Source organism: Panthera pardus, unplaced genomic scaffold, assembly GCF_024362965.1.
Source record: "Panthera pardus isolate Hobbes unplaced genomic scaffold, ASM2436296v1 HiC_scaffold_26, whole genome shotgun sequence".
NCBI classification, from domain to species: Eukaryota; Metazoa; Chordata; class Mammalia; order Carnivora; family Felidae; genus Panthera; species Panthera pardus.
This window is the reverse complement of record NW_026526832.1, coordinates 359,876-376,544: the sequence shown is the minus strand read 5'-3', so window position 1 is coordinate 376,544 and position 16,669 is coordinate 359,876. Positions and strand designations below refer to the sequence as shown.

The window sequence follows — 16,669 nt, the reverse complement described above, 5'->3', positions numbered from 1 at the left end:
AGAATACTTTAAACTAGCTGTTAGTAAAGGAATTTATTAGCCACACGAGTAATCTGTGCTTTGTGAGAAATTCCATTCTTTTTTTTTTTAATTAAAAAAATTTTTAATGTTTATTTATTTTTGAGGGAGAGAGACAGAGTGCGAGCAAGGGAGGGTCAGAGAGAAAGGGAGACACAGAATCCAAAGAGGCTCCAGCCTCTGAGCTGTCAGCACAGAGCCTGATGCAAGGCCTGAACTCACAAACTGTGAGATTATGACCTGAGCTGAAGTGGGATGCTTAACAGACTGAGCCACCCAGGCACCCCAAGAAATTCCATTCTAAAGCCAGAGACTGCATCAGATTCCACAGGTTAAGGGTTCAGTCCTACAAGAATGCCTCCCATACTCCACTTCAGATGCTAGTCTCAAGTCCAAGGTGTTATCTATACTTCTGACTGACTGTTTACAGATTGGAGGTTCCAACGACCTCCTGCTTAGGTACTTTTAATTTGCTAGAGCAGCTCACAGAACTCAGGAAAACATTTACTAGTTTATTCAAGATAAAGGACATGAATCAATAGACAGATGGGAGAGATGCATAGGGTAGGGTATGGAGTCAGGGCTCAGAGCTTCCATGCCCTGTCCAGGTGCACCCCTCTTCCCAATCTCCACGTGTTCACCAACCCACAAGCTCTGTGAACCCAGTCCTTTTGGGTCTTTATAGAGGCTTCATTACATAGTCATGATTGACTTAAGTCAATGGCCTTTGGCTGATCCAACCTCCAGCTCCTCTCCCCTCCCCAGAGGGCAGGGCATGGGACCTGAAGTTCCAACCCTGTAATCATAGGGTTGGTTGCCTGGTAACCAGCCCCCCATCCTTAGGTTGCCTAATGGCTTTCAAAAGTCACTTCATCAACATAAAAAAATATACTCAAAAACCCCTTATCACAGGAAATTCCAAGGCTTATAGGAGCTGTGGATGAAGCCAGGAGCTGGTAGGAGCCAGAAAACATGGATATTAGCCATTTGAATGACTAAAGATACATTTCTTATAAATCACAATATCACAATCGTATTTTTAGAATGAATCCAGACATTTTAGTTCTTAGACATTAACTGATAAGCTCCAATGAACTGGTTAATTAAATTCATTGATTCATTCCAGTTTTAGGGGTCTACTGTATTCCAGATACCATTGTGGGATATAGCAGTTACACACACACACACACACACACACACACACACACACACACACACTAGGTGATAACAATCATACCTACATTTCAGAGCAAACAATAATGTGTAACTTTTGCCAGGGTGCAACCATAAAGGAAACTTTCTACCTCAATAGAATCAAAGGGCAAATAAAACATGATTGATTTTTTTCTGCTTTATAATGTGAAGCTCACCTCTGCAATCAAAGCATAATTTGGAACCATCATTGCAAAGGGTCTAAACAGGGCCTTCAAATTATCTGGCAATTCAGTTCTGCCTGCATATCCAGGATTCATTGTGATAAAAGCTGCACAAGTCATAACCAACTTTATTTCCCGGCCCTCAAACATGAATCTAGATAGCTTTTAAAGAGAAGAGAAAATATAAGTGAATACTTCTCCAGACATTTGGAAATTCTTTCACATACCACTTGAGTACAAAACTTGTGTATGGGACATTCAAGCAAAGACAACTAGCCCAGGGAATCCTGCTGTTGGACAAGAGGGAATGTTTCTCTCCTGATCCTATCCTACCCTCTCCCAATTTCTTTTGGGCTCGGTATTTCCTGCTTTCTGCTTCCCTGTCCTTGCTTTGCCCAAATGGTCTCTTCCTTTCTGGCCCAGTCCTGCAATATTTGAGGCCTCAACCTCTTTTGCTGAGACTTCCCAATTCAGGTTAGATTTCATGGCTCTTAAACCTTCTCCACCCCTACTGTCTGGTATTCCCCCAGAAACTCTAATGGGATCTTAGTCCTTGGGTGTTTGAGGCTCCACTGATACTACTGGCACCGCCCCTTCACATTTATTCAAGGCCAAACACCTGTTGAGCATCTGCTGCAGGTGAGGCGAGGGGTTAGGTATGGAGGTGGAGAGCCGAAGACTCACTCCCGAGCCCTAGAGAAGCTCCCAGGCCTGTGGTGTGGAGTCAGATGTGGAAACTGTGACCATGCAGTGTTACAGATGCTACGCTGGAGGTGTGTGCAAAGTCAACAGGAGAAGCAGGGTAGCCTGCTTGGGACATGAAGGAGGGCATTTCATGTGCACAAGCAGGGGCAGCCATCTGGTCAAAGGAAGCAGAAACAAGAAGCAGCATAGTGTGTTCAGGAGAGGACCAGTGATTCACTTTGGTAAAGGGTAAAGTTCCACGAGGAAAGCATAGCTAGACTGAGGCCTGAGAATCAAGAGTCTTATATGCCAAAGGCAAGAACAAGAAATGGGAAGGGGAAAAGAGGAGGTGGAAGGGACAGGGTGTGGGTGCACGCTTGCCTCTGTGTGTGTGTGTGTGTGTGTGTGTGTGTGTGTGTGTGTGTGGTGGGTGGGAAGAACAGAGCTCTTCAAGGGTAGGGACTGAGTCTCAACATGTCTGTATCTGTAGGTCCCCACATAGTGTCTGACATACTGTGTTTCCTGGATGAAGAATTAATTCACTCAAACTAAGTCTTATTGCCATTGGATTCACCAGTTACACTGGAAACATGGGTAGACATGTTAAATCAGCACTGTCCTTACTAAAATGCAACATGCTGTCAGTTAGTTACAGACTTAAGAAATGCTACCTCCATGGACAATTGCCCCAGGGCTTACCTTTGCAGCTTTGGCATTCCTAATAGTAATGAGCTGCTGTGCGATGACCGACAAAACTTCTATGTCGATTCGATTAAATTCATCAAAGCAGCACCAGGCCCCTGATTGGGCCAGACCGCTGAAGAAGCGCCCCATCATCTGAAATGAAGATAATGCCATTCAACTTTGTGTTGCACAGCTGAACACCTTCAAAAGTTAAATTCTGAGCAGAATATTAACATGAGGTGGTATCTGCAAATAAACAATATTTTTATATGAATCCTGGGCTATGTTAGAAGTTAGTGCCTTTATGTAAGAGGTCCAGAGTTTCTGAGTCAGCTGGTCTGCTTGTAGGGCATTTCTAACAAGTTGCCAGGTGATGATAATGCTGGTGGTCCAGAGTTAACACTTTGAGAACCACTGCTCTAGAACTTGGCTTCTCAAAGTGAACCGGTATCAGTTGACATCACCTGGGAGGATTTTAGAAATGCAAAAATCTCAGGCCTTCCCCTTGATCTCCAGAGTCAGAATATGCACTGTAATGAGATCTTGAGGTGATTCACCAGCACATTAAAGCTGTTCTAGAAAAACAGTGAAAAACACAGTTCTAGAAGAAAGTTGAAAAGGAACTGAAAAACAACCCATTAATCCTGATGCTTGGAATGTGTTCCTTTGTCTTTTTTTTTTTTTTTTTTTTTTTTTAGTTTTTATTTAAATTCCAGTTAGTTGACATACAGTGTAAGAATATTTTTGGGTGTACAATATAGTGATTCAACACATACAACACCAGTGCTCATCACAATGCGCACACTCCTTAATCCCCATCACATGTTCCACCCATTTCCACCCACCCCCCCACATCCCCTCTGGTGATACATGAGTTTGTTCTCTACAGTTAAGAGTCCGTTTCTTGGTTTGCCTCGCTCTCTCTCTTTTTTCCCTGTTGCTTATTTATTTTGTTTCTTAAATCGCACATATGAGTGAAATCATATGGTATTTGTCTTGGAATGTGTTCCATTGAATGGCAAAGGCTTCATGACCCATGTATTGATCCTTCTCTATGAGCCTGATTATGCCATTAAATTCCATTATGGAAAAAAATTAAAAAAAAATAAATTCCATTATGAATCATCCTTGATACTATAAGTGGTATATAATGGGTTTATGTTTTTATATTCACCGCCCCTCCCGCCGCCGACGAAGCAAAGAAGGCATAATTGTAGGTATAGAATAGCACAACTTCATAAACCTTGACATGGTAAGACAAAATTATACAAACCAATGAAAATCAGAAAGTGAAGTTGGAACATAAAGTTGGAAGGTCATATCTAATAAACTCTTGACTTCATAAGTTGGCAGATAATGTCCAAAGTTGATATATACAAATATAGTAATAAACACATGTTCTTACAGATAATAGCAATCACCAGAAGTAAAAACAAATACAATCAGAAAACTGGTCTCTGGAGGGTGGAAGTGGGTGATGTGACTAGGGACAAAATCTGTTATTTTTAACTTTGGATCCTTCTGTTCAGTTTCAATTTTTCCACATGTAGATATTTAATTTTAAACGGTTAGTTTAATAAATCCTTATGGAACAAGGTGGAGCATAAAAAAGAATAAATAAATACTTAAGGGGCGCCTGGCAGGCTCAGTCAGAGGAGCATGTGATTCTTGATCTTGGGGTCATGAGTTCAAGCCCCACGTGGGGTATAGAGATTACTTAATCAATAAAACTTAAAAAAAAAAAAGAATAAATACTTAAATTTTTTATCATTGGATGTAATTGGTACTTCAGGGATCATCAAACTATGGACCACAGCCGTATCTAGCCCAACACCTGGTTTGTGAATGGAGTTTTACAGGAACACAGCCACATTCATTCATGATATATTATATTTGCATATGGTCTGTGGCTGCTTTCATGCCACAACGGCAGAAAAAACGACGAGTTGCAAGTCCATAGTATTTACCACTTGGTCTTTTCCAGAAAGTTTGCTGACTCCTGCTCTAGAGTCTAAGATAAATGAATCATGTATTTATATCCTGTGGCTTTAAGTGTCTCATAGCATACACTCATGCCTTTGGGAGTGCACATCTCCCAGGAATGACTGAGCCTAACTGATGACTGAAAAATCACTGAAAAATGGATTTGGATGTATAAATCCAAATTTTGAATTGAGAAGATCTAAAACAATCAGAATTATTATGTCCCAAATTAAAAAAAAATCATCACTATCATAAAATCTGATGCATCTCTGCTGAGATAATGAGGTCACTTAACATAGTGGGAACAGATTCCCATAACTTGGAGATGTTGGGGAGCATAAATTCTTCCACAGATTACTGATGGCAGTTTCCCATATTCTTTCCTGGTGTACCCAGAGGCCCCCTCTGTCACCCTGCTCTGAAGGTAGAGGGGTCACCTTTCCTGATTACCTCTCCCAAGGTTTAGTCCCTTGTTGCTCTCTTGTTCTGCTACTGTGAAACAACTTTCTGCCTGTATTGGACTTCCATTGTTTTTTGTTGTTGTTGTTGTTTATTAATAAAAAGACATTTCCAGCAACATCTTTTTTCTCCTAAATTTTAAAAAAGGAGCAGGGTTTTTAAAGGACATATCCTATGAAACACTATTTTCTGAAGATGCTTCTGAAAAATAAGTATGATTTACTCTGTAAAAATGAATGAATTATGGGGCACCTGGGTGGCTCAGTCAGTTGAGCATCCGACTTCACCTCAGGTCATGATCTTGTGGTTTGTGAGTTCAAACCCCATGTTGGGCTCTGCACTGACAGGTCAGAGCCTGGAGCCTGCTTCAGATTCTGTGTCTCCCTCTCTCTGCCCCTCCCCGACTCACACTCTGTTTCTCTCTCTCTGAAAAAAAAAAAAAAATTAAATAAATAAATAAATAAATAAACATTAAAAAATTTAAAAAAAAATTTTTTTAACATTTATTTATTTTTGAAACAGAGCATGAACGGGGGAGGGTCAGAGAGAGAGGGAGACACAGAATCTGAAACAGGCTCCAGGCTCTGAGCAGTCAGCCCAGAGCCCGACACGGGGCTCGAACTCACAGACCGCGAGATCGTGACCTGAGCCGAAATAGGACGCTTAACCACTGAGCCACCCAGGCGCCCCTAAAAATTTTTTTTAAATGAATGAATTACAATTTATTTGGACAATTCAAATGATTATATTCTAAATTTGGACAACATACAGGTATTTGTGTAACTTTCAGAAAAAGGAAACTAATAGCTCTGTGTATTAGTGACTAAAAGGCACTTTGGTCAAATATATTTAGGATTTGCTGAATTAAATAAAGCCAAACAGATTTCCTGACTGTGGGACTTCATAAAGTGTTAAAATACTACTTTGTGTTGTGAAAACCTGGAAGGAGAATAAGGCATAGGGGTCCTGTGACCCAAAACTTTGAGAAATACTATACTGAAAAATCTTACCATGAATTTTCACCTCCTACATATTTCATTTTTAGGACTTATTTTGTGTATTAGAGTAGGTTCTATGCCCGACGTGGGGCTTGAACTCGGGGCCAGGAGATCCAGAGTCACATGCTTTACCGACTGAGCCATTCAGGTGCTCCCACATATTTTATTTTTAGTACATAACTCTCTGCATTGCTCTTCTCTTCCTGTAAGCATATTCCTTGTTCCTAGATTTCCCTGCTATTGTATCTTATACCTCATCTCTCTTCTTTCCACTTAGTAACATGACAGATTTTTTTTAAAGTTTATTTTGTTATTTATTTTGAGAGAGAGGGAAAGCACGACTCGGGGAGAGGTAGAGACAGAGAGAATCCCAAGCAGGCCCTGTACTGTCAGCATAGAGCCTGATGCAGGACTTGAACTCACGGACCATGAAATCATGACCTGAGCTGAAGTCGATGCTTGAACAACTGAGTCACCCAGATGCCCCCATAAGCAGATTTTTTATTTTACCACCATTTGATAGATCCTCTTGTGGCCTTGGTTCCTACCTGGACCACTCAGCCCACCTTGTGTTGACTCTTCTTCTTTGCTCTATTTATCCCACTTTGACCATCCTTTGCCCTATCAGCTTCCCCTTGCTTGCCATCACCCCCCTTCTCCTTTTTTTGTCATGCCATGTTGCAAGTGAGAAAACCCATAAAGCACTTAATGTCAGTGTTAAGGTGCTGGGACTGTACCTTGTAGTCCAAACCATCGGAGCAGTTGAAGACCACACACTGGATGGCAAGAGCTTTAGCTAGGTCTTTGGTTGTCTCTGTTTTCCCAGTGCCAGCAGGACCAGCTGGTGCACCTCCCAGGTCAAGCTGCAAAGCCCCCATGAGGCAAAGGTAACAGCGATCCTGAAGAAATGCATACATTGTCATTATTGAAGGGAACTGACTCAAGCCACACATTTATAAGCCCCTTCCCTTCTACAGGAGGAGGGTCATTATTTTCCATGAAAGGTTTTACAGCAATTGAGATATACTCAAAGATCCAGGTACATGATTAATGACGCAGATCTCTGCTTCACAGAGATGTATTCACGGCAAATCCTTTCAAGAGTTAAGGTTGGATGAAACTTTTCAAGACTATTTAAGAAAGCATTTGTGTCATGGTTAACCTAAGTCATCAGTAACTTACTGTGAGAGGAGTAATGACTAGTCTTGGGCATGCACCCAAATACTCGTAGCCATAGGTGTACTGAGAGAGCGCCATCCGAGCCACGCAATTATCCTGATCTATGTCCCAGTAGTAGCGCAGTTGTCTCTGCCAGTCAAAGGAATCCACTTCGTCTACCTACGTAAGTGGTAACAATGATACATATATTAGATGCACTAATTTCAGGAAGAAATATATGCTGTCACTTAAATAAAAGTTACCTTGGCTTGAACAAGTTCGGTGACTATGTCTCTTGCATGTACATCAATAGTAATTAAGGCAGTTATGATATTTCTGTGTAATTTTGGAAGACTGCCTCGAACTGTTGCTGCCAGGGCATTTAATCTCTACAAATCAAAAGAAAAATGGTCATAATGGATTTTCAAAAATCAGCTTACATATCTATTTTTTTAAACTATTTTTCTATCTTTTTACTATTGAATTTGGAGTAGACATTTGCCAAAACTAATTTTAAGAATCTATAATTCCATGACCAAACAGGACAACAGTTTAACTTGCTTAATTCCTAGATTCCTAGATGACTTCTATGAAGTACATACTATCTTTACCCTCATTTTATATTAGAGGAAACTAAGTGTCAAAGAGGGTAAGTAACTTGATGGCAGCCACACAGTTATGAGGTGGCAAAAATGAGACTTGAGTAGACATCTACCTCGCAGAAAGCCTATGCTCTTAACCACCATGTGATAATGTCTCTAGAGAAGACTGTTTTCCCTAAAAATTAAACATGATTAAGGCAGTACTCCTCATTTTCAGGGGTAATTTTTCCTTTGTAAGCAGAAAACCTGAGCATTTAAAATGTTTTTTACTGTTTATTTATTTCTGAGAGAGAAAAAGAGAGAGAGTGTGAGCCAGGGAAGGGCAGAACAAGAGGAAGACACAGAATTGGAAGCAGGCTCCAGGCTCTGAGGTGTTAGCACAGAGCCCGTTGCAGGGCTCAAACTCACAAACCATGAGATCATGACCTGAGCCAAAGTTGGACGCTTAACCAACTGAGCCACACAGGTGCCCCAAGAAAATCTGAGTATTTTAAATAAGCCAATGATTGATTAAATGAGAGCATCTTTGTACAGACTGTGCTCCTAATTCTCACATAAATGGTTCAATCTTTTCTAAGGAGAGTAGTGCCTCTGAAGGCCTTGTACTGCTCTGATGAATTTTCTCACATGCTGACCTTGATCAGGGACCATCTCTACACAGAGGTCAAGGGAACTTTCCATACTGAGTCTTTTCTCTTCTCTGGGGCTGTGTGGCATGACATTCTATGAGGTCCTCAAGAGATAGTGTTCTCTCATCTCAAGAAAGTTGTTTCTTCCCTTTTCTGTTTCAAAGGTAATTAAAAAAAAAGCCACCTTGTTTGGAAGTAGAACTAAATTTGGAATTAAAGATTAGGCATAGCTGTAAAATGGCATTTCCAAACTATAGCTTAAAAATTCTTGTAGAATGGTATTTGGATTCAGTTACTTATTGTTTTATTGATGGCTGCCTAAGGATTCTCTAGAATAGTAGAAAAGCACATCTTGAGCCTAAGAATAGAAATATCACAAATCCTGGAGTTTTCCTGGATTGAATAAAAGCTTCTGTGAGAGTTATCCAAGGCCTAGTAAACACAAAGTCTCCTTAAATCTTGCAAACCATCATAATTCTGAGATTTTCCTCTTAAATTCTTTCATCCAATTTTATAAGTATTCGTATAAATACTACACAAATATTAAGATAGTATCCTTAAGAAAACCTGAACATAAATGGTTTTAGTAAGAACCCCCAAAGCTCTGTAAGTCATGTCAGAGCATTAAAATTTCTGAAATATGTGAATTTGCAGTAACCATGTAAAAACAAAAAAACAAAAGCAAAACGACTGAGACCATCCTGCACAGCAATATGTTCAATGTCACCCTGTTAAAAAATCCTACCTCAAAGTTTACTTCTTCAAAAGCTTCCAGGGCCTCTATATGATTACCACCTTCTCTTTCCAAGCACTCAGTCAAATCACGGCACCACATGATTTGAGAAATGGTCAGAATCACCTACATGGAAACATCTTTCTTAAATGTGTGTTGCGTGTCATCAAAAATGGATTCAGAGATGGAAAATTTAAGGGGTGTAAGTTACTTGAGAAGGGTGGCCAGCAATCACCCAGTCTGTCCTTGGTTTCCCCTGGTAGTCAGCGATGGCGGCTTTGCAAAGGCGACGCAGAGATGTGAACATGGCTTCTTCCACTTTACCAAGCCAATCCTCCACGTTGCCTCGGGCTTTGAGGCCTTTTCCCAAGCTAACCTAGAAGACAATCAGAGCAATGATAACATGTTCAGTGTGGGACTTGTCAGCTATACAACCTCTGTACTTCTATATCAGACCCCAGAAACACCGAAGCCTGACTGCAAATACTAGAACCTTATATTGATATCCCACTCTACATCTCTCTTTACCCACCTCCTTTTTTTTTTTTTTTTTTTTTTTTTTACCTGCTTCCCTTTGGAACCAAATCCTTGGAAAAAAGGAATATACGTGACTATATGGATTCCTCCACTTTCTTTTCCTACTTACTGCCATTTGATTTTTGGCCCCAACTATTCCTCTAAACCTGTTAAGGTGATTAAAGTTACAAATGTTCTTTCAACTTTCAAGTCCAATTGATACTTTTCAGTCCTTCTCATATTTATTTCTTGGACTTCCAATGACCTGATTGCCCTGCTTATCTGGGTCTCTTGGTTCTTCTTCTACCTTCCCTTTAAATTTCATGTTTTCCCTAGATCTTAGCCTTGGTCCTCCCCTTTCTCCTCTTCTGCACTAGTGATGAGCAAATTCTGTTGTAAGAGGGTCAAATCAGGACAAGTAAAATGTTTATAGGCTCTTGCCACTCCCACAGATACATCTCTTGCTCTAACTGGACTGATAACCTTGGCATTTCACTGCACATTTCCTCTGTACAGAATGCCCTCCCTCCCATGTCTCCTCTCCATCTTCCTTGGCTGCCTCTGTGTGTGTGTGTGTGTGTGTGTGTGTGTGTGTGTGTGTGTGTGTGTTGTGTGTGTGTGTGTGTGTCAGAGAGAGAGAGAGAGAGAGAGAAAGAGAGAGGGAAGGAAGGAGAGGGAGAGGGAGAGAGGGAGAGAAAGAGATTTATTCTTCTCTGTGAAGTCATGTGTTTCTCCACAGTTTGTTAATGCATTCACTTGCTCAGTGTTTACTGTATGCCAGGCACTGTGTGGTGTCCTAGAGAAATGACAACTAACACTTTCATAGCACCCACTGGGTACAGTTCTAAGTAATTTACATATAATACTACTAAAAATCCTCAGCATCTCATTAATCAGGCACTATTGCTATTCCTCGGTTTATAGGTGAGGTTAAAGGATAGGACTTGAGTCCAGGTGGCCTGGCAGTAGAACAGGTACTCTTAACCAGTACACTCTCCTGCCTCTTCTGGAGAGGTGAGTAAGACAGGGCTCCAGTCATCTCCACTCTGTTCCCAAAAACAAAGCACATGCCTCTGTTACTGCACTTACTGTGGTGCTTTTCAATCATTTGTTTGACGCTGTCTCCGCTAGAGCTCTTTGCGGGCAAGAATTTCATCTTGGTTATCTTTGAAACTGCTAAGCCTGCACAGTACAAGTACACAGTGGCACTTGATGAATGCTTAGAGGGACTGAAGAGTAAACTTTTACCCCCAATCCCAGAAGGGTAACAAAGTTTCCCTATAAAGAATTATAAACAAAAGCACCTCACCCGTTCTCCTTCTGGTGATAGCATTGCTAAAATATCATTAGTGTAAATCTTTTCTGGCTCTCCTTCCATACCAGGAATTTTTCCTTCAGTAGGAGGCATGAGAGCAAATTCGAGCTTTGAAATGGCGTCAAAGCATTTCCTTAAGTGTGGCTGCACAGCTTGGGGATTTCGTGTCTGGGCCAGAATCTCCAGAAGTTCATCGTTCGACAAGAAGTAAAATCTGGATTAAAGAAAATACTTAAAATATAACTTGGAAGTCAAAGGAAAGCCTTACATACACATGAAAGATAAATCCCCTAGCCATATCTCTTCTCCAGTTACTGATTTCCTGAACCTCAAACCTACTGGTCCTGGGTTTCTGGGAGACCACATGTCTCTAAATACAATTGTTATGAAGACTAGTGTGGATGCATCTCAGACATCTAGAATCAGTGCCTGATACATACAAGATAGATATTTTTCATGAAATTGTAAAAAAATGTTAGTTCTTGCTATGACACTGATTTGTTCTACAGTGAAAATATATTATTCATTTTCCCTAGAATATAGCCTAGTGCCTTACACCTACCTGCTTTCAATACCTAATGTGTTGGATGAATGGATGGATGGATGGATGGATGGATGGATGGATGGATGGGCAAATGGATGTGTGGTTATAGGAGTTTTATTTAGTTCTGTGAACATCCACATGTGGGCCATGCCAGTGTGATTCTGCATGAGATTTTCTTAAATCTTGCCCACCAGGACCATTTAGAGGCACGAATAGACTGTAGGAGGAGAAGGGGCATACTTGGACACCCAGGGATGAGGGAGAGGAATGAGGGCCTGGCCAGAGAAGACATTTTACTTCTGGAGTGGAGGAGGCTGCCTATAAGAGATCCCTTGGGATTGGAGGGAATGGAAAAGAGCCCATGGAAGGCCCCATGTGGGAAAGAGGGGACCAGATATTCACCAGCCCACTCAGAATTCTCTGCTGCTTTGACTCTCTTCTCCTCTGTGTCCCAAACCTGGAGACTTCAGAAATCTAAGAGGGAGTGGGAGGGTTGATCACCACATATTCTCACCATCACTAAAGCCTTCAGAACTGCCACAGTTTTGGGTAGGGAATGGGGAAGCTTTCACTTTAAAAGAAGTACAGTTTTATTATTAAAGATCATTCATTTGTAACAAGAGGTTTTGTTTGCTTGGTTGCATTATTATCTGAGAATGACTAGAAAATTCATGAGGTCTGCTCAAGACTTTGTCCAGGGGCAGGAAGAAACTAGCCACCAGCAGGGAATGCAAAGGCAGTTATTAGTTTGAAATAAAGATGCTTTTGATTGGGCTTTTATCAGTTCTCCTTCTTTACCATATAGTAATAATTAATTTGTGCCCATGCCTTTTTTTTCAACTAATGATAACTATAAACATTGGGCCATGAGCCATGTGAGATCAGGAACAGTATTGTATTCATCTTGTGTCCCTAGGACCTAACTTGGGATGCAGCTCATAGTAAGTCTTTATTAAGGCCCACAGGGTAAAATCAACACCACATAGAGCCTTCTGACATAATATACATGTTGCAGACCTAGTTCATGCAGTTCTAAGCAAAAGAACAAATAAAACCTGATGCTTTTTGGTGTTCAATATTATCACAGGTAAATTTGTTTCTGTGGTTTTTGTTTGTTTTTTTAGATATCAAATGTAGTGTATGGACTTCCTCTGGCTTTGGGAGATTCAAGTTGGGAACCACTGATCTTCTGGATCTTGGATTTCTCACGTACACACATACTCTGTCCTGGTACCCAACAACAAACCCTCTCAACCAAGTAACCCAGAGAAGCACCTAGCCTTGGCTGCCATAGTACTTGTCCTAGGACAGACCTTAAATGGCCATTTCCTTAACAACTAACAGGAAAATATCATGAAAGATAAACCATTTTGTCAATGTCCTCTGTGTTACAGTACAGTGTGCCCTAATAACTGAAGTTGGCTACCATCAAGTAGTTTATTCTGGTGTTATATAGGTATATTATAATAGTTTATTTATATGACTATTCACCTGTTGACCATGAGCCCCATTGGGGCAGGGATCCAGCATTTTCTTCTTTGTATCTTTAGCACTTTAACATTTGGTATGCTTTTGTAATAAAGAGACGAGTAAACAATTTAATTTGGAGTTTGTGAAATGACCTCTTGGAAAGCTTTTCCAGTGACACTCTTAGGGCACTGATTAATCCAAAGAAACCTGCTCAGGCAACACAGGGTTCTCTGACTTTTTGCGTGCACATCTGTGGACATGCACACACAGGCAGGCACATACATGCACACCCAACAATGGAACAATGCTGAGACCAAGAATCCCTCCAGCACCTTTACCTCCTTTACCAAAAACTGTATCCTCAAGATTTATGCTCCCCAATCAACATGCCAGCTGGATCACCATTATCACACATCTTTCTTGTTTCTTGCTCTGGTTCTCTGATGTTATGGGAACATCACCTGGTTTTGATGTTATGATTTGTTTTTAAGTATGTCCTTTTAAATTTATGAATAGTCTTCACTACTAAAACTATCATAAGTTGCTTTATAAACTTACCTTGGAAAGATAACTCTTTTTGATTCTAAATATGCCTCTAGACACTTTTGAATTTGGTCAAGTAATGCATTATTATTTTGAAAAGTCTCCAGAAGTCCTGTTTATTAGGGGGAGAGGGGAAGGAAAAAGGTACTGGTAAAACTGTGTTAAAAAAATAGAAAATATAGTTTTAATTGGAAGTAAAATATGATATTAACATTCTTTAAAGCTTTGGTTTTATTTGATAAAAATGGTAAAAAAAAATTAAATTTGGGGGGTTGGCTAAGAATGTTAACTATTACTTTTAATAACATTATTTCATATTAGTCTTAATATTTACCACAGACGAACAAGTATTCAACCTGAAACATTGTTTTAGCTGGCGCACCCCCCCCACTTGGGGGTGGGGCTAGGAGTGCACGAACCATTGTGCCTGCTGAGTGCGTGCTCACCTTAGGGACTTGGCCTTTGTTCTTCTCTCTGCCTTTAATAACTCTCCCGTAGTCACAAAGGTGTCTCATTCCCTCATGCCTCCTGCTTTCTGCCTAAAAGCCACTTTATCAAAAAAAGTCTTCCATGTCTCTCTCTCTCTCTCTCTCACACACACACACACACACACACACACACACACACACACACACACGGCAGCCCCCAGCTATTCTCTAGCCCCCCTCTTTATGCTGCTGAATTTTTCTTCACAGCTTTATCATAATGTGAAATGACAAATATAGGTCCACACTTTTTCATCTGAAATCCCTAGGACCAGAGGTATTTTGGAATCATGTATTTTTTCAATTTAATTAAAAAATTTTTTTTAATTTAAAAATTTTTAAATTTAATTTTAATTTTTAATTTTTTTAATTTAATTTTTTTGATTTTAATTTAACTTGTTATGGAACAAGTCCAGTAGAGACTGGGGCAACGCTCTATTTTCAAACACTTGACTATTTTGCAGCAAAAGGTTTGAATATGCATGTGGTAGGAAGAATAAAGTTACGGCCATGTCCTAATCCCCACAACCTGAGAATACATTAGTCCATATGGAAAAAGGAAGTTGGTAGATGTGAGCAGTGATCACGGGAAGGGAGATTATCTTGGATCATCTAGTGGGCCCAATGTAATGACAGGGGTCCTTATAGGAGGGAGGCAGAAGGGTCAGAGACAGAGGAGAAGTGAAGACAGAAGCAGAGGTTGGAGGGAGTTGCTGACTAGAAGGTGACTAAAAGCCAAGGAGCGTGGGTGATCTTTAGAGACCCAAAGTTTAAAAGTTTTCAATTCTATCACACCATATAGTTTTTCCTTTCTGTTTCTGTTTTATGTAAGAGTCTTTGGGCAAAGAGCATAGCCCAGCAGACTGCCTCTGCTTGACAGGGAAGCTGTCTGGAGGTATTCACCAGGAAAGGTCATATGCTGCCATTTGTAGAACAACAAGCAAGCTTGCTGAGGCTTTGATAAAGTTCAATAACCATGTGTGTGCACGTACTAATGCTTTGATTACATATCCCTAAAAATAGACCTTATTAAATAACATTTCAATCTCGAGATTTAGAATTATAATTTATGGTAATATTTTTAAATATATATTTTTAAATATTTTAGAGGCAGAGAGCACAAGTGGGGCAGAGGGGCAGAGGAAGAGAGGGAATCTGAAGCAGGCTCCATTCTCAGCATGGAGCCTGATGCGGACTTGGTCCCACGACCCTGGGATCAGAAATGAGCCGAAATCAAGAGCTGGACACTCAACCGACTGAGCTATCCAGGTGCCCCAATTTTTAAATATTTTAATGAATTAATGAAAAATAAGATGTGGAAAGTTTTCCAGTCATACGTCTATGAGAGCTTTAGCAGAATGGGTCAACGGAATGTGAATATATGTCTTGTAGTCAAATTGTGACGTGTAAGCATCATTGATACTCTGTGGCAGCATCCCCAAATTATAAAAGCAGCAAAAAAAAAAAATCAGATTCTTGGGTGCCAAAACTATGAACTAAGCTGAGAGGTAATAACAATGATAACAAGAACGATAACAAAAACAACAACAACAGTGTTCAATTCACATCGTTCAATAAGAGTATCAAATATTCCTGGTCACTAATACTGACAAGAATCAAGGATTGAGTGTACCACATATTGTTAGAGCCTTATAGGCATTAAACAGTTTAGATGCCTGTAAAGTCTTTTTGTGTGTTTTTGAAATTGTGTTTTATACCTGGTTGAGTAGCGGCTCGAAGAGCATTAGGCAACCGGTTCACCTTCCTCATGATTTCCTTCCATGACTTATCCACTTGAAGGAACATCTTAGCCTCGGCAGGCAATTGCCTCTGAATATCTGGAGCATTAAAAATACTTTCTAGGTAGAGCCAGTTTCGCTGACAGTTCAGCCACTCTTCCTAGGAGAAAAATATGAGCATTATCAATTTTTAATCCTGAATTAAAAACACAGTTACATTAAAAATAATTACATGGGGACTCACTATATCTTTCACTGGGGGAGCTTCACACAGTTTCTTCGAGATGGAACCTCCTTAAAAGGTCCAAGACTCACTGCAGCCTAATTTCTACCCCTCTTCTACTGAGTAGAGTTATAAGGAATCTACTGTACGTTAATCAGAAGGGACCCAGAGAAAGAGGATTAAAATGCTCAGAGCAGACAGTCTCAGGGGAAGCAAGATGCTAAAAGAAATATGAAGGGTTGGGAAGTGTTATTAAGTGACTATTTCCAAATATAGACAAGGCTCTCCAAAAAAAGGTGTTTTTTATTTTTGCCTCAATTGTCTCTATATTCTTCCCTCTCTTCCTTTTTAAAAAAGAAACAGGATTTATTTTCTTCAATCACAAGAGTAAAATCTGCTTGTGACAGAGCATGTGGCAAACCCAGAGGACTGGAGGAAGAAGAAAATCACCCATTGCTTCTCCCCTTGGAGAAGCATGGTTAATAAAAGAAACCAGAACTGCAGTGTTGG

At 40.2% G+C, this 16,669-nt stretch overlaps 1 protein-coding gene across 1 annotated transcript in view; it reads right to left on the bottom strand.

Annotated features, from left to right (window-relative positions):
* DNAH6 (dynein axonemal heavy chain 6) overlaps nucleotides 1-16,669 on the bottom strand; it is a 241,924-nt gene that overhangs the window by 123,731 nt on the left and 101,524 nt on the right. Inside the window, exons 22-31 of the mRNA XM_053890890.1 lie at nucleotides 15,916-16,096; nucleotides 13,728-13,824; nucleotides 11,150-11,369; nucleotides 9,536-9,700; nucleotides 9,337-9,450; nucleotides 7,624-7,749; nucleotides 7,385-7,540; nucleotides 6,940-7,101; nucleotides 2,778-2,915; nucleotides 1,389-1,556 (exon numbers count right to left, since the gene is read on the bottom strand). Coding sequence (XP_053746865.1) covers nucleotides 1,389-1,556; nucleotides 2,778-2,915; nucleotides 6,940-7,101; nucleotides 7,385-7,540; nucleotides 7,624-7,749; nucleotides 9,337-9,450; nucleotides 9,536-9,700; nucleotides 11,150-11,369; nucleotides 13,728-13,824; nucleotides 15,916-16,096 — 1,527 coding nt within the window. The remainder of the gene's footprint in view (nucleotides 1-1,388; nucleotides 1,557-2,777; nucleotides 2,916-6,939; nucleotides 7,102-7,384; nucleotides 7,541-7,623; nucleotides 7,750-9,336; nucleotides 9,451-9,535; nucleotides 9,701-11,149; nucleotides 11,370-13,727; nucleotides 13,825-15,915; nucleotides 16,097-16,669) is intronic.